Genomic DNA, 18,649 nt, shown 5'->3' with positions numbered 1-18,649 from the left:
AACAATTTCCTTGCTACATGAAGGATTAGTCTGGATATGGCAGCATGTGATCTTAAGTTGCTACACTACCTCTGGGACTTGGTTGATAGCCTCCCAACTGTGCTGAGATCCCTGTTCACATAGAGCAAGCTCAAGTGTCTCTGCACAGTGTTCAGTTAACAACAAAATCTCTGCACAGTCCTGGGGTTTCTGCTGTCCAAAGTTAGCACTACTGCTGATGTAACTACTGCTACAGTTGAAATTCAAGATATAGTTGATGCTTGTTCTGCTGCTAGCCACAGGGCTGGTAACTCTTTTATACATTTCACGTATTTGGAATCCCAGTAATTCCATGAACTCTAGCCAGTTTAGTTCGCAAAATTTGAGTGGTCTACTCCATTTATTAAAGCCAAGTTTCCACCTGCTCATGTCACAACAGCTCATTTTCTTCCAAATGCACCTTTAAATATGCATTATTCACTCTAAGCCTAATAAAGAATCAGATTTTAAAGTCTTCAATAGGTGATTAAAATATTATCTACATGTAACACTGTACAGTTTGTTCACCTGTACAATCTCTAGCCATGGGCATCTGTCTCCTTTCTACTTTGGAAGGCCTGTACAACTATCAGCTTTCCCTATGCTCATCTCTCAGAGAAAGCCCAGTCAGTGATGCTCTTTGTCTCATTTCAGATTCACCTTTTCACTCAGTCTTCTGTCTGCCTTTCTAACATGGTTCTTCAGAATTCAGACTAAGTCTTCTAGTTCTGTTTATACATTAGTATCATACTGTGCAGTATGAACAACGTATGGCTTCCACTCTGAAAGATTTCCATTCCTTTCTTATTTGTGTAAATCTGCTAAGATTATGTATCTTTCATTAACTCTTTACAGACTATTTGAAATTGCAGAATTGTTTCCAACAGATTATGCCAGTTCTACCATCAAATAATCTGAAATATTAATATATCCAAATATTAACTTTACAATTTACACAGCATTTGTATTTTTCTCATACGTATGATTTTTAACTCGTGGCTTTATTTCAACACTAACAGAACAAAAAATATATATGAATAATATATGTGAAGGTGTGTAAGTTTAATTGAGAGCATAGGTTCTTCCCTTTAGGATACTCTTACAAATTTTAAGTCCTACAGCTCTTATCCATGTTATTATTTCCATGGATATCAACTTCCTTTAAAGCTGAATTTTACATTTATAGATGTCTTTTTATACAGACCCACAATTAATCTCTGAGTATAGTTTACAATCTAAAGCCTTAAATCTATAAACATGTGTAAATTTGCTTAACTTCACTCACTACAAAAAACCTACTGAAATGAGGTAAGGAACAATTCAGCTTGTGTGTAACTCTGCAGGATAAAATCTGAAATACTAAAAATGGTCCAAAGAAATGTAGCACAGTTAAAGACATTATGTTTCTGATAGTGTTCCATTACATGCAGGTTGAATAGTGTGTAAGTAACATATATGCCCACAGTGAGAACAAACTATTACATATAAGATCTCTTGAAATTTTGGTGTTATTCTACAAAGTGAGACATACAAAGATAAACATGCACTGTTTGTGACAGCTACCATTCACTGGTGAGGAGAGAAAGCAAGGAATCATACAGACCTGTTACAAATTCAAGGAAAGCAGAAGCTCCTTCAATATTTCCTTTTAGTCTTTTCAGTGTGAAATTATAAATGGCCCCAGCAGTCAGGTCCATGACACTGAACTCAGTCAGAGTTCCTGGAATTCTTAAGTTTTTTATGAAGGTGTTGTTTGATAAAGAGGCTTTATAAGAAGTGAAGTTAGTCTTGCTTGGATTCCACATTACAGTTGCAGAGGAACTATTTACCATTTTTAATGTCAGACCACATATCCCAGCAGGCTCTATTGTAAAAATTATTCAGATTAATAAAGAAAAAAATTAATCCCTAGTACTTATAAGAAAATAACAGCTTTTAAAAATTAAGGGATTTTACTTCAATGAATGTTTTGAGACTTCATAGCATCATGAAATATTGATACAAATTCTAGAATTGTTTGTATGCATATATAATAAGCAGTGACATTATGTTGCACAGGATAAATTAAGCCTGGGAATGTACCTCCGGTGTACTCTATGCAATTTATGGAAGAAAATTCCAATTTTATCAGATTTTCTATAAGAACAGTAACATTGCTCACTGGTAAAGGAGAATGAGAATGGAACGCTTTCTAAGTAGAAGAAGAGATTTTATTCAGTTTAAAGTTTTCTAAAATATATGCCATATAATTGTAGCAAACTCTTCATCTGCTCACTTAGGGACATAGTAAATAGCAAAGTCTCAGTGATCATCCCTTTTTTTCCTTTTAAAATAATCTCTTTTATTATATTAAGATTTCTAAAATCACAGATATTGTACTAGCAGCACCTCCATTAATCTGCGTAGCACAGCTTCTTAGGAAAGAAAAATGTTTCCATTCCTCCTAAAAAGTGAATCTCCCACATAATTGATTTATCTTGATTGAAGCTCTGTGAAAAATACTTATTAACATATGCCTATTATTCAGTATGAAAATAATCCGAAGGGTCTACCATTAAAACTATAAAGTAAATTTTCCATAATCTAGGCATACTCTGTACTCATCCACAATTCTCTTGAAAATATTTACTTGAGGATAAAAAGCACCTTTAGGAACAGGATAATGAATATTCTGCTGCCTGTTTCATTCACAAGAGTCTGCAGGACTTGTTCTGGTTTTTCTTCAGAGATTCACTCATCATTGAATAACTAAGTGTACAGCCTCCTTGGCTATTAACTGAGTTAAGGAGTTACAGTCTAAACAAGCCATAGAATATCCATCAATGAAGAGAGGTGGTCTATGACATGCATGTGCATAAAACTGGGAGTTAATTTATTTTCTGATTACAATTAGCTGCTCGTTATCTGCTTTAGCATATTTATCAATTCCATATAAATATTCTTCAAATTTATGCTGCAAATAAATTCCCCTCTTTTTTACATTGTAACACAGAAGCATTGGGAAATACATGTTTGCTCAGAGACAGAAAACAAGTGCAAGATACTGGTTTCTGGACCTTGTTAAGCTCTCTGAAGCACAGTTCCTGTTACTGTGTTAAGCATTCTGTGGCCTTGAAGAGTAGTAATACTCCAATCTGAGACCATGGGCTGCAAAAACTTAAAAGATACAGAAACAATTGTAAAAAAATTAAACGTAATTATGAAACTATAGGAAGCTATTCTGGCAAGATCTTACATTGTTAGATCTGGAAGCTTTTTTCAAAGAGTTAATTTCAACCATGTCTAGACTCCTCAAATTCAATCCAGTGGGTTATGTACAAGGCTACTATTTAAACAACTATCACAAGAAGAAACGTAACTTTCCTCCCAAATTCACAGTTTCATTTTGAACTCTGTGATCTTTCTGAGTTACTTAAAAACTATTTAAATGTCCCTGAATATTTACTGGTTTTCAGAAAAATAATTTATAAGGTATTTCCTTACTTGTGATGACTTTTTTCTCCACAGCCACAGAGGAATCCAAGCCTTTAATTGTCCTTAACTGAAAAATGTATTCTGTCCCAGGGACCAGATTTTTCACTACAACTCTGCTGTCATCAATAGTTCTGGTAAACAGCTTTTCATTATTTATCAGAGAATATGAAAGCTATTGAAGAAAAAGAATTTCTTATATTAGATTATTTAAATTCATAAAAGTAATGTTCAGAAATTGCAACTACCTGTTACATATAAAAATATTTAGAATATTTTCCACATTTTAATGACAAAAAGAAGCAAGGATCTTTATATTCTGTTCCACCAAGGTGGAACTCTTAGTCTAAGACTCCTTAGTAGCCCAGAAGTGAAAACAATGACTTTAACATTTAAAAGTAGATGGAGGAAGCAAAGTGAAGTCAAGGCTTACAGGTTTTTGCTCTTGGAGAAAGGATAAAAAAATGTACTCTGATTGTTCAGTCTCATAGCTGTACTGATGAACTGTTCAATTGAGTAACTCTGTACCTTTCAAGAAATAAAACTCAAAACAAAAAAACAAACCGAAGAAAAACAAAGAAAAAAACTCCAAACGCCTGAAACAATTCAACCAAAAAATCCACCCTTGGGCTGTTTAGGGCTGAGATTCTGAAAAGACTCCCAAGGAATCAGTCACTCAACTCTGCTCACTGCTATACCTTGAAAATTCATTTGTTAAGAGACACTGTAGAGAATAAAATGCCTGGAGATATCAAGACATTGAAATCTGGGGACTTAACTCCTAGAAGCAGCAACAATTCCTTCTGACCTCCCAGATAACTCCAAGGTAAAAAATCTTCCTGCAACAGTTCTTTCTGTGGCCATAGGAATGTATCCCTGCATCCTGGTTCCTATCAGCCCTAGTGAGAGGCAAGATGCAGACCATGCCTGCCCTGCAGAGGAGGGCACAGGACAAGCACCTCCAACACACACACATGGCTTTCTCAGGAATGGCTCTCGATGCTGAGACCAAGGAGGCTCACAGATGCCTACATAAGTCCTGTCCGGCCACGAGTCATTTCCTCCAACAGAAGGGGGATGCTGTACAGATGGCAGTGACCTGAAAGTGCTTTGGGTTAGCTGCTATTCATCTGGGGAGGAATGATCCACTTCCCCTCTATCTGTTTTACCAGCACAGTGCCTGTTTATACAAACAAAATCTTGGAAACTGTCATCACCTTATTAGAATTACAGAACTGCAAGATGCTAGAAGCAAAGCTATAGATTAAAGTTTTACATCTAGTATAAAGAAGTTAGGAAAGTACCTTTTGTGCACTCTTCGCTCTACAAACTACAATATATTGTATAGAAAGTTGGAGAGCAGGGATGATTAATTTTAAATGATTAGTAAAATGATCCCTTTTATGCAGGTGCACCTTACTAAGCAACCAGTCTGCGAAAGCCTTTCTCATTAAAGATTTAAAGATAAGCTCATTTATACAGACAAAGCACTGTCTAATGTGGCTGCTTGCTCTCTGAGATGCTGAACAATACTGTGACATAAAGATCAATATTACAGATGACAATTATTTTCCACAGGATGGTAAAAATAGCACTATCACATTCAAAAGTGTATCTGAACTGGTTGAAAACATAAAAAAGATAATGAAATTTAATTTTAAAATTTGTAAATATGCTCCAGGCTGCTCCAGCAAATAGTGTTGTGAGAGGTTAACTACTCTTATCCATTGAGATCCATGCAGCTTTACACTAATGAAGAGAGAAGAAATGTCAAGGAACTATCCCAAGGATACTCAGATTTCAGGTATAGGTAGGATGCAACTGAAGCCATAGGATAGCAGAAGGAAAAGAATTGGACACTGTAATATTGGGGTACAAACGGTATAGACCATTAAAGCAAAGTATTTTGTCTCATGGTAGTGCCACGTACTAAAGAATATCCCATCAAGTAAGTTAAGTGTAAAAGATCAGACCTAGAAATCTGTACTGACTCACATGACGTGTTAAAACAGCAGGATACTACCAAAAAGATCTATTGACCACAGGAGCGTGTTGATACAGTAGCTACAAAATGTTAAGGATAATTCAAGACAAACTGCAAAAGCCAGGATACAAAAAAGAAACAGGCTGCATGACATAGAGAAACATGATCCAGGGACAAAGTATTTAGATGCCATTGTGGATTGTTTTTGACCAAGAACTGATTTAAAAAATGATTAGAAATTGAAGTTTATAAAATTGTGAAAAGTATGAGTATGGTGAACAGGGAAATATTAGTTATTTCTAATACCTCAAGTACCTAAAGAATAACAGGTTTAAAATAAAGAAATGTAATTTTTGAAACAGACCACAGCAAACTTGTGAAGTATAAACAACATAACCAATTCAGGAATAGCCCCTGTTTTTCTTTATGTATTTCCAATTTCAACTTATCACTCAGGAAATCCCCGGACTATTTACTGCCCAAGGCTGGAAGGGTATGGGAGATATAAAGGAGTGCAGTTCTGTACAATAAATTGCTATATTTAAAAAAAAAACCAAAACAACACAATTATTCTGTAATATTCTAAACAAAAACGTATGGAACGTATTATATGGAACGTATTGTTTTTCACTTCAGCTAAATTATTTTTTCATTACAAATTTGAAAAGCTAAGAAAAAAAGATTACATTGTAGTTACATTCAAACCTTGATCTGTAATCTTTTTTATTTCACACTCGTTGAAAAATCAGTTCTTGAAAGCCATTAAAAGCATAATTTTTAAATACTTTAATTGTTATGTAATATGAAGTAGGTATTTAGCTGACCGTTTCCAATAGCGGTATTTCCTTCCAATACTTACATCGGTTATAAAAGTAAGTATTTATTGTGGCATTTGCACTACATACAGAATGATAATTTCATTGAGAAATTGCAAAACAAAAAAAAATTGCTTTTTTTTTCCACCGCTCTGATCTCACCTGAAACATATCAAATCCTCCTCTTGGTGGTTTCCAAGAAAAATAGACTGTATTTTCTTCTTGTCCAAACACCTGTAAATCTGATGGTGGATCAGGATCTGAGGATGTAAAATTTAGGTTTAAAATAATCTATAGTAATTTTAAGGAAATTGACATCTACAGAATACACAGCTGTAATTCATTATTTTATAGCTCTGTCTAGAAAGAGATCTCATTTTGTACTTAAAACAAATTTCAAATACATGAAAATCATCTCTATATATTAGAAGCAGAATAACAAATAAAGTCAACATTTCTAATTTTTTATGGAAAAGTTTATCATCACAACATTATTGCCGATTCAGTGAGTGGCAAAATCCCACTTAATGAAGAGAACACTTCTTTGTGTTTTAAAAGCTTTTATATACTACTTAGTCACTTTCAAAGATATTTAGATTGAAAAGAAAAACCATATGCTTTAATACAGATATGGTTAAGATAAATGGATTTAAAAAGAAATACATTTTCTCAGCCAAAACCTTACAATATAACAGCCTTAATTATCTGAAACCATGAAAAGTCATTAATAAACTGAACCTACAGGTGCTAATCTTGAGGGTGGTTGGGCGACTTCTTTTTAATCCATTTGTTGTCACAATATTGATTAAGAAATCAGTGCCTGGCTGAAGGTGCTCAAATTTGTGCATTCTACAAAGATTAAAAGAAGAGATTGTGTCCTTTAGGATTCTGAAAATGGATGTACGTTCACATGTTAATTCTTTATAGTTTTGTAGATCTTATTTACACATGATGTGTGTATACATGTTTACGTTTTGAATCAAAAAATATTTTAGTACTATAAAATCTTAAATAGGGTGTATTACATTATGGTTCACGGAAAGTTCCAGTACTAAAAGGTCTTAAAGTATTGAATTAAATATCCATAGCGGCACACATGTTCTACAGGTGCTCACCCCAATGCAGGTTTTGTTTGCTATTCTTTGCATAGACACATCATATGAGAATTGCAATTTGTTAAAAAGATGCAATTCATAAAATACATGGGTACAGTAATGTCTATCAGCTAAACCATCAAATACATATAACATGCAAATAACAGCACACGTTATTTATGTAAAATATACAGTGAAACAGCTGCTTTGATTTAATGTCAGTTATTTTTTAAATGCAATCATCATACCTCACACCAGAAGGTAACATTTTCTTCTCATTGAAGACCTTACTGTTTATTGAAAGAACATATCCATCAAACATACTTTGGGCTGGTGGCCAGGTAACAGTTATTGATTGAGAGTCTCTGCTACAGTTCAGATATTTAACTGCACTTGGTACTGTGTGACAATAAAACAAAATGCATTGATTCAAAAATACATTTTAAACACATTTTTTATGACAGGTCTCTCATCATCAGAATGCAATGAAAACACTACAAAAATTATGCCATGTCCCTCCTTATCTCAAGGTCATACAGACTACTACCACTGCAGTAACATGTATAGGGACTTTCGTTATCCAGGAAATCCAGAACCAAACTGTTTGTTGCTCTGTAAAGCTGCTTAGTGCAGTTCTGACATCCCTGACATGGAGTTTCTCAAAAATGGACAATTCTTCAAGAAAAGAAATGTCAGTATAAAAGGTAACATACTGTGCAGAGACCCAGGTCCTGACTAGCACAGTATCTTTTATTCAACAGTGGCCAAAGCAGCGATTTCTATTTCTACTTAGTAAATCTCAGCAGATTTTTCTTTTATGAATGTCTTTGGTCTCCACTTGAACCTATGGTCATAATCATCAGAAAAAATACCTTTTGGCCAGAATTCTAGAATTTATCTATAAATTTAATAAACAACCATTTGCTTTTGCTTGTTTTCTAGTTTCAAGTCTGTAGTTCTTGAAAAGGAAATGTCAGAGAATTATGATTTACTTGCTCCATAACTGCCTTTCCATGATTTGTCCTCTCACAGATTTGATTTTACATTGTTCCTGTATCAGTTTTACCTCAGTGGTTCCTTAAATGCAAAACATTACATATCTTTGATCCCATATGCTGAACCTTTTCAATCACTTCTACTGTGCTTGATTTTTTCACTGTAGTGACCTGCTAGAGGAAAATATAACATGCCAGATCTAATAGCCTGAGAGGCTGTGTCCCCAGGTTCAACCAGCTAAAACTACTAAAACAGATGAGAACTACACTGCTGAGAATCAAATGTCCTAACCCAAAGTAAAACTAAATGTAGAAAAGCCCAAATTTACTTGTGGTGTAAGGGGAGGTCAATGAGAAAACATGATAAAACTAGTTTAGTTCTGAGCATTTAAGTGTGTTCAAGCTCATAGCTGAAGAGAATAATGAAGCATTAAAGAGAATTTTAAGAAAAAAATATTGTTTTCTCTAATGTTGGGAGCCAGACACTGTGTATGTTATCAGTTACTGGACTGTACAACTGCTTCAATCAGCATGAAGCTAACATTGGTAGCTCATTGCACACAGTGACTCTACTGAAATTCTTAATAGTCCCTTACAGTCAAAGAATAAGAAAAATAACAATGAAAGAGAATAATGAGAAAATTATGAAGATGGTTGAATTAGTCTATTTGAGATAAAAATAAAATTCAAGAAAAAAGCAAGAGATCTAGATGGAGTAAAACAAATGCTGAATTTGACAACATTGTGGTCTTACCTGTCTCTATTTCTATTGTCACAAAAATACTGTCTCTGAAACCTTCCTTCTCTGTTCGAATTGCAAAACTGTACAGCTTACCAGGACTAAGGCTGGAAAATGTTGCTGTTTCTTGCTTGACCTTCTGGACCTAGAAAACCAAATACAGTTTTCACAGAATTGCTGACAAAATTTACTTATCATATGTAAACTGCACATCCAACTATTTTAATGGGATAAACCCTTTAATTCAGCCTCTGATTACTCAATAGAACCCTGAAAAAGAGCTGCAGCATTTATCCACAGGTGGTGCTCTAAACAGCATACCTTGAAAGCACTTGCACAATTGGTACATGTAACTTCGTACTGCTCGAAATCTCCGTCAGCGCGGTCCCAAGCAACCTGGATCGAAGTGTCAGTAACGTCACCTTCTCGCACGTTCAGGGGAGCTGCCAGACCTGCAGAAGAACACAAAACACAGCGCTGTTCAACTCACTAGTGTTCAATAACACTTTTTTGTCTTCTGGAGAGACATAAAGGTGAAGACAATCAGTAACAGACAAGCAGAGGGCAAAACCTGATCTCAGGCATGCAGACACACAGAAATTCCAAAATAGAGAAGGAAAAAAATAGAGAAAGAAAAAATATTTGGTATTGCCACTAGTGAAGAAAAATTTCTTGCTTTTTTATCTTAAAATTGCATGAGGTTTGATATGCATTTCTCCCTGAGGACAGAGCCGGTACTCCTAGGTCAGACAGTTCACCAGGATGAAGTTAATCCTTCCAGTAGCACTACCATAGTGGTCAGAATGTACCTAAATTTTGTCAAAAGGCTCAGCAAAACTGGATAGATCAGTCCAGACAAATATACTTTATCCTTAATTAGTGTAGTTTTGTTAGGTACAATTCAGATCACATTACAGGAGAATTTCCACTCTTCTCAACATCTCTTTCGATCCCATCACAGCCATTTCTATCCGGCATGTAGCAAAATTTACACTTTTTCTAAGAAAGAACTGTGCACATGTGAGGGGTCAGGGCTTTTTTTCTTCCAAATTTTTGAGGCCCCAGAAGAGTTAGAACAACATTAGATTTTGTAAGGCACTTTCCCACTAAGCTTAGGAAATGCTGTCATAAGATTGATTAAATGCTAAATTTTTATTAAAACTATATTTTAAGAAAAATCAGCTTGCAAGGCTTTCACTATTTAGGGAAGATTTTTTCTGTCTTGCCCCCAATCTCCTTTCTTCCTTACTTCCTTAGATCCTATCTTACTTTCTCCTTTTATAACATTTCTACTCTGAAGGAAACAGAGCAGGAAAAGCATTTCAAAGGAAAATGATAAAATGGGAAACAAAAAACTTATGGAAGTGCAAATACAATAAAAATAGGAAAGTCAAAACACAGAATTTCAGCAGGTATTTTTAAACAGTTTTTAAATTTCTACCAAAATTCCATTTTTAAAGGCCTTGCTAGAAGGAGTCCTTTCCATTACAATTCTTTTAATGTCTTTGTAAATTAATTTATTACCTTGGAGAATCTCAATACTTTTATTATTTGCTTAAAGATGCACCAGGAGGAATAATCTTAATAATTTCAAGGTACAGAAGTAACTCCATTGATACCCATCTACTTGTTTAAAGTAAGCGGTCAAAATGCATCTTGTTTCCCATAAGGACAATAATTTAATACAGCCTAAATTCCTGAAATGCTTGCTAGATATTTTATACACAATATAAAAAACACAGTTTAGAAAGCTTAGAATTATGAGGGATTGTTATAGTCTTGTTTAAAAACCAGCTAGTGTTAATACAACTACAAATAGCTTACACAGACATATGAAGATGATTTTGGAATAGCATGTCTTTTCTATTGCACTGAAATAAAAATAAAGTTAAAGGGGTTCAAAAATCAAGATTTTATATGGTGCAATTTTATAAGAACTTAAAATACTCACAAGTTTTTACACCACTTAGATGGTAAAACGAGCTCAACATTTTTCCACTTTTTGTGGAGACACAGAAATCATATTCTGTTCCTGCAGTAAGGTTTTCAATTGTTATTTTACCATCACTTTTTAAAATGAATGTTGCATTACGTCCTTCTTTACTTGTAACATATATGCCATCAAATACTCCAATATCAGGCATGTGAACAAATAGCACCACAGCATTACTATACAGCACATAAGGAACTACAATTTGAACAGGCTTGGGCTCTAGAAGAAAAGAAAATTGCCACATGTTAAATCAGTTGAAAATAAATTAATTGAAAACTATATAAGGCATCTGAAGCAACTGCCCTGAGAAATATGCCTGCTGAGTGCAAATTAATAGCTACCATAGTAAAACATGTCATTGCTCAGAAACAATAAACAACCTGATCTTTTAACTATTTATTACTGGAATTACCTTCTCAACCACAAATGCACCAAGAAGATAAGTAGCATAGCTGGAAAACTATACAGGAATGTAGATGTGGACAGGGAGATGAGGATGGAGAATGAAATGCATTTGATGGATACAACATTGACGTGTTTAGTTTTCTTCCCTTACAGTTGGCTCTGACAGCTGTAAAATATCCCATCTAGAATTTTGTCATCTGTGTCATGAATGAGCTATTACATCTAATCCTATATAAAAAATTCTGGAAAAGACTTAGACAGTTACCCTCCAAAATACTAATTTAGAAATAATCTAATTTCTAAATAATCACTTCGAAAAAAATGACAACACAGCATTTCATAAATCTTTAACCTGACAGCTGCAGCCTTTACATACTACTTATAGAAGTGAATCCTGCCCACTCCTCTCACATATGTAAAAACTTATATGCACCGAAAGCATTTAAACATTTTGGTAAACTAAGACCCTTCAATAATCCCTCCCATATTGATGGGAAAGATACTTAAACAAACAATGCAAAGTTTTTATTTTCAGCTATTATTACTCCTAATTCTTTCCTAGCAGCCTCTCACTAATGGTAGGGCAATTTCCTTCTCACAGTTCACAGAACAACTAATGTCTCTCCAAAAACAAATAACCTGTTTCAACACTTCCAGTAGTTTCCTATTTCAATGCAAATCAATGATTCACCCAGTTTCTTCTGCCAGTTGGAACAAGATTTCCAGCTGCAGTCCCCATCACAGTTGTCACTAGTACCACTATGTTTTCCAAGGCCGCACTCTCTTTGCAAAAAATTGTTAACTTTGCTGTTAACAATTAGGATTGGAACTGTATAATTCATGTTTAAGTTTTGATCCTTGGCTAGTTAGCAAATCAACTTGATCTACAGAATCTATTAGGTGATATAACAACAATAGTGAGACTGATGAGTGTATTATAGTCAGTAGTTTCCACCATAAACAATGTCTTACTCAAAGTGCATTGAATTGTCTTCAGTTCACTCATAGTTCCATTTTTCACACTTGCCACTGCAATTTCATAAGCCATTCCAGGAATTAGGTCATCAACTTTTAATTCTTCTGTATTGCTTAATAAAAATGTTTTGGTTTCACCTATTCCTGAATTAGGTTTCACTTGAATGTAGGATTCCTGACACTCTTGTGGCAGCTTCCAATGAAGGATTACACTTTCTTCTTGTACATCTTCTGGGTGAATATAAACAGCAGTAGGTGGACTGACAGCTTGATCAAAGAAAAAGATGTTAGTATAAAACCATATATCAAACGTACTACCAATTAACAATCACTTCCCAATGATGCCTCTTGGTTTGTTTTTTCTTCTAAAATGTCATGATTTTAAAGCTACTGATTAATTTAATTATTTCTTAAAATAGTTTGCGGGCAACTACTTATTACAGGCAGATTCTGCTTTCTTTTTTCTCATAAAAAACATTTCACAAGAATATTCAATTCCATTGGATATAGACAGATAAAAAGATAACACAGTCTGAGTCACAGTATCTGTTATTAGAAAAATAAAACCGTCTATCCTCAAAAATTTGAGAAATCATGGTAATCTTTTTACTTTGCTAAAATTAAAGATACAAACTACAAATCAGAATTTATCAAGCAGAATGCCTTAAAACATATTAGTATGAACTAAAGAATGCCACTTCTTTAGTTCATACTAATACGTTTTAAGTAGAAAAATGCATAAATAAATCAGGGGATAGGCACTTTCACAATTTTGGAAGGTTCTGAAGAATATCCCAACCACCACAATCTGACATGGCTTTAAAAATACCTTTATGCCTTGTATTTTCAATTTAAACTCTGTCTAGTGAAATAAAACAACTAGAAAATGGATACATCACCCGTTGTGATTAATATAGGCTTCTCATGGCAGCTTAGAGTTCCTTTCTCTGCTACATTCTGTAAATATAACTGATACTGATGATAAGGTTTTGTATTTCGTATGACTATTGAGGTCTTGCTTTTCTCAACTGGTAACTGTTCCCAGATGTTGGTTTTGGTATCCAACATGTTGACTAGGTAGTAATGAAAAGAAACACTGGCTGAATGCTGTGGAGGCTTCCATTTTAAATGTATTTCTGCAGATGAAACATATGTAGCCTCTAACTTCTGGGCGTGCAACGGCCCTGTTGAAAAAGATTAGGAAAAGAAAAAGGATAATAGTTTCTCATGCCCTTCAACAATAACTGTGGGGTGTTTTGGTGTGTTTGTTTGTTTTTTTAATACAGCCTGAAAACCTAATACACACTTACATACAGGCTAAACAGTATTAGAGCAAATCCAACAAAGCAACCTTGAGAATACTCCTACTCTCAGGTTTTTCTGAATCACCTCACTCTTTATGTAGAACACAGTTTCCCCATCTTGGTCCTTTCTTGTATTTCAGTCAGTCCAGAAACACCATCTCATACAAATGGCATGCATTACTCAAGTTCATCGAATCACAGAATCAGAGTGGTTGTATTTGGAAGGCACCTCAAAGATCATCTAGTTCTAACCCCCCTGCCATGGGCAGGAACATCTTCCACTAGACCTGGGCTTGCTCACTTCCACAACCTCTCTGGGCAACCTGCTCCAGCACGTCACCACTGGTTCTTTCTCTTTACCCTCCTTCAGCTTGAGGCTGTCCCTCTTTGTCCTGTCACTAAATGCCTTTGTGAAAAGTCCCTCTCCAGCTCTTTTTGGCTCCCTTTAGGCACTGGAAGGTGTTACAAGGTGTGCCTGGACACTTTTCTTCTCCGGTCTGAAGAGCTGCAAGTCACTTAGTCTGTCTTCATAGAGAGGTGCTCCAGCCCTGTGATCAAGTTAGTGGCCTCCTCTGGACTCATTCCAACTGTTCAACATCTTTCCTGTGCTGGAGACCCTAGAGCTGTACACATCACTCCAGCTGGGGCTCACAGCAGCAGAGCACAGGGTCAGAATCATCTCCCTTGCCCTGCTGGCCACACTGCTTTTGATGCAGCCCAGGATGCAGCTGGCTTTCTGGGCTGTGAGTACACATGACTGCTGGGTCATGTTGAGCTTTTCATCTACAAACACCCCCAAGTCTTTCTGCCCAGTGCTAATCTTGATCCATTCTCCACCCAGCCTGTGCTTGTCCTTGGGATTCCCCCAGACAAGGTGCAGAACCTTGTACTTGGCCTTGTTAAGCTCCCTGAAGTTTACACAGGAATCCCTCCCATAATCCCCTCCCCTATTTGCTTCACAGAAGAAAATAGGAAAGTATTTCCTTTATTATAGAGGCAACTTGTATTACAAGATCTTATATACAGGAAAAAACTTCTCAAATTATGGAGGAGAGAGTCTGGTAGGCACAGGAGATGAGAGAACTTTCAAGTGCATTAAAGCACCATGGAGGAGGAAGTTAACTGTACAAAATATACTTGCTGGAGAAAAAGAACAGCTTCTTTCCTCTAAAGATTAACTTGCATTTTTTTCTGACTCTAAGAAAATAGACCTCTCTTTATATTTGGACTGTCTTAACAGAACTGGTAAAAACATTAAGGCATTATCTTTTCTTTAATTTCTGAAAATGAGAACATCTTCCCTTTACCACAGAAACACGAACATGAAATGAATTTGCACCTAAAATTGTGTCCATAAAATAGTTTTTCCTTGAGGGTGTTTCCACTTTATCACCTTTAGCTGCAAAGTTATTTTTCACCTCTACCAAGTGACAGGTTTCATTTGGCTTCATTCAGATAGACTTTACCAGAACACAAGTTAATTGTGAATGAATATTACTTATGCCACAGTGCACAATGCAGCAGGTCAAAACACAATGTATTTTTAAATCATAATGATCATCTTAACCTTAACTTCAGATATTCAGGAATACCTCTGTTTGTTCCAACAAAATCCTTTACTTCAGATTGGAAAAAATGCTTATGTGTTTCACCAGCATGGCCAAAAAAAACATTGCTACTCTGACATCCAGCTCTGCCTTTAGACATCAGTAAAACCTCTGTGAGCAAAATAATTGTAATAGTGAGATTTTAAAATATACTTCACAGAAACACAATTTGTATGATTTTCTGCTTGCAGCCACTGAAAACTTCTGAGCTTTTCCTCACCAATCCCAACAAAGCATTTTAGTGCAAAGCAAAATTAAGTCTTTGGAATCCATTCTACACACTAGTAAATCCTGGATTCAGAGTTCATGTTCAGATTTATTTCTATTTTCAGATAAAATATCAACACAGGAAAGAGTGCAATTATAGGGGGAATATAAAAAAATATATGATTATCAGGTTATTACTGCTATTTATTTTTGTAACTTACTTGTTTCTACCTTCAGAATTGGACTTAGGACAGTCTGTGCTCCTTCTGGGTTCCTTGCAGCTAATAAGAAGCTATAGAGAAGGCCTGGAGACAGCTGTCCAATTTTTGTTTCAGTTGTATTCTCAGGCAAGTTCAGAATGTATGGTTTCCACTGATCAAAATAGTACTTAAGTATAAGTGCAAAGCCTGATTTAAGCCATGTGTCCACACTGCTCCACAGAAATACAGCTTCAGTTGTCTTGACATCGTGCACATTAAATGAGAAGTTTTCTGGTGCCACAGGTACTGAAAAAGAACATCCAAAGTGAAAAAAAAAAATTGAAAATCATTAAAACCTTTTTCTTTTTATATTTGTATCTTCAAATTTAAATGCAATCAAGGCAAGACTTTTAAAAACAAATGAAAAAAATTGAAAAAAATATAGTTACATTCATATTCACAAATATATGGTAGCTGTACATAGCAGAAAAATCCTGTGAAGACATAGTCTGGGCCAGTGGGATCTCTCTGAAGGGCATAGCAGTCAGTTTGATTTTCTGGTATCATTGACAGAGCTGAGACAGGAGCTTTTAGAAGATAAGGAGATCCATCTGTCCACAAGAGCTGACCTTCTTCCTAGATTGAAAAGCGTAAAATAAAAAACCATACATTTTTAGATTATATTTATAAATTATTAAGGCTTCCCTCATTGCAAGCATATCTTCTAAACACCCAAAATTTATGTACTTCATTTATACAAGTTAATTATATAGGAATACTTTTAATAAATGTTTCAATTTAAAATCCTATCCCTTCTATTACAGATGATTACAAGATATTAATATAACATAACAATAAGCCACAGTAGTGTTTCATCATTACAAAAAAGCATTTAAAAATCAGAATTAATCAAATAATTTAATAATCTTGTATGGATAATTTTTTTCATGGTATTGACTTACAAAATCAGTGAGCCAAAAATACTCTAAAATTGAATCTGAAAACAAAAATATTTTGCTGAAAAAAACCCATGAAAAGCTGAGGTAGGACCGTCATTTTAAGGCTTCTGTAGTTTATCCTGTTATTAAAGATATTCAGAAGATGGGAGAGGGAGGAGAAAAAACAGATTTTTTTTTCATTTATCGGAGCAAATGATAAAAAAACCCCATGTTTCTTGATCCTAAGCCTATTTTTTTCAATTAATTTGTCGTGTTGAAAAAAAATGAAATAAAACATTGTGATATCTTTTCTTTACCGAGGCAGCACAGGTAATTTTCAACGGTGCTTGTGGGAGCGACACAAAAGCCTTACTGCCGAGCTCTTGCTGCGCTCTCCCTCACGAAGGAACGCCTCCGCCGAGAGACAGTGATTGGTCAGTGAGACGCGTGGGCACTATGATGATTGGATGGAAGGCGCGTGATTGACAGGTGCGCAGCCAATCGGCGCCTAGCCCGCCAAATTGAGGGTATAAAAAGGCGGTGAAGGGTTTGAGCTCAGATACAGATCAACGTAGGGTTAAAGAAGGAGAAGCTATGAGAGTAGAAATGCTGCAGAACTAATCCTGCTCACAGTGCTGCTGATTTTATCAGTGTCACTGTGGTTGGCAGCTTCCTAAGGCTGCTGAAATCTTCTGACTAGTTTATAGTCTGAGCTGCTTTTCACCTAGTATTTCAAGCCCTGGGGTACTTGTAGAAAAATTGAAATTTTGAAACTTCTTCTTGAAAATAGAAATGTGACTTCCTAATGTTTCAAATACAAATGAGAAAGAAAAAAAAAAAAACCAATTGAATCTGCAATTCATATCTCAGACTTTAAACAAATTGTGCAACTCCCACTGTGTGTCCCATGATATTTGAACTCCTCAGCTAAGTACAATTTGGTGCAAGTATAATTTGGAGTTCTCATGAGAGCAGATGACAACAGTGACATTTAGGACTGAAAAATGTTCAGACAGCACTTGAACACACTGATTAAGTACAAATATTTAGGAAAGAAGTGTTTTGAAAACAAGCATTTTATTATTATCCCTTTCTATTCCTAAAATATTGTTCTAATCCACTTCGTTTAACTGACTGATTCCCACAAACATAAAAATGCATGTAATAATTAAACAGATGACTAACTGTTTAATAAGTCAAATTCCAAACTGGTAATTGACTCTTTTCTGTGTAATCAGAGTTAAAACCCCCAAATTTCTAGTACTCTTTCCAACATGCAAAAATATAATGCTTCCATGGGACATCTATTTCTGACAACCTCTTACAAATTTTACCTTATTTCTGAAATATCAAATTGGTTACAAGGAGTATCACTTGGTGTAAAACTTAAATTTGACAAGTGACTTTGCAGTCTCATTTACAAAATAATATATGTAAAGTGCATATATTCCTGGTGCTTTACTAACCAGGATGGTTACAGTACTTCTCTAACCTAGGTAGATTTGTGTTCCCTCAGTCTTCATGCTATTACACTCTGACTTGTGTGTGTAGCCCCATTATTCAACAGAGTCTGAAAAAAACTTTCTGTCTCTATTAAATGTGGTGCGACACAACTCCTGCTCTTACACATAAAGTTTGCTTTGGTTTTACTATATTCACGGTAAAATAATTTTAAAAAATAATAATAATTTTAAAATAATTTTTCCAAAACAATATTAAAATTAAATTTCAGAGTGCAGATTTTTAAAACCAAAAAAACACTGGCTTTCTCCCAACCTTCTATGCTTAGCACAAAATAAGATTTCACTAAACCAAATCACAGAAGCCTGGGTCCCAGGTTTTTGGCACAGCATGCCCATCTTTCCAAGAGCTTTCCCAATACTTTTTTTTATGTCTGTAGTTCT

General features: G+C 35.1%; 1 protein-coding gene across 1 annotated transcript in view; it reads right to left on the bottom strand.

Annotated features, from left to right (window-relative positions):
• Positions 1-18,649, bottom strand: part of PTPRQ (protein tyrosine phosphatase receptor type Q) — a 121,315-nt gene that overhangs the window by 96,429 nt on the left and 6,237 nt on the right. Inside the window, exons 6-17 of the mRNA XM_085045732.1 lie at positions 16,257-16,443; positions 15,829-16,113; positions 13,389-13,673; positions 12,487-12,756; positions 11,068-11,328; positions 9,438-9,568; positions 9,132-9,261; positions 7,631-7,781; positions 7,031-7,137; positions 6,451-6,548; positions 3,502-3,664; positions 1,622-1,882 (exon numbers count right to left, since the gene is read on the bottom strand). Coding sequence (XP_084901858.1) covers positions 1,622-1,882; positions 3,502-3,664; positions 6,451-6,548; positions 7,031-7,137; positions 7,631-7,781; positions 9,132-9,261; positions 9,438-9,568; positions 11,068-11,328; positions 12,487-12,756; positions 13,389-13,673; positions 15,829-16,113; positions 16,257-16,443 — 2,329 coding nt within the window. The remainder of the gene's footprint in view (positions 1-1,621; positions 1,883-3,501; positions 3,665-6,450; positions 6,549-7,030; positions 7,138-7,630; positions 7,782-9,131; positions 9,262-9,437; positions 9,569-11,067; positions 11,329-12,486; positions 12,757-13,388; positions 13,674-15,828; positions 16,114-16,256; positions 16,444-18,649) is intronic.

Source organism: Lichenostomus cassidix, chromosome 1Aa, assembly GCF_008360975.1.
Source record: "Lichenostomus cassidix isolate B80296 chromosome 1Aa, HeHo_3.0, whole genome shotgun sequence".
NCBI lineage: Eukaryota > Metazoa > Chordata > Aves > Passeriformes > Meliphagidae > Lichenostomus > Lichenostomus cassidix.
The sequence above is the reverse complement of the archived record's forward strand: the minus strand, read 5'-3'. Positions and strand labels throughout refer to the sequence as shown.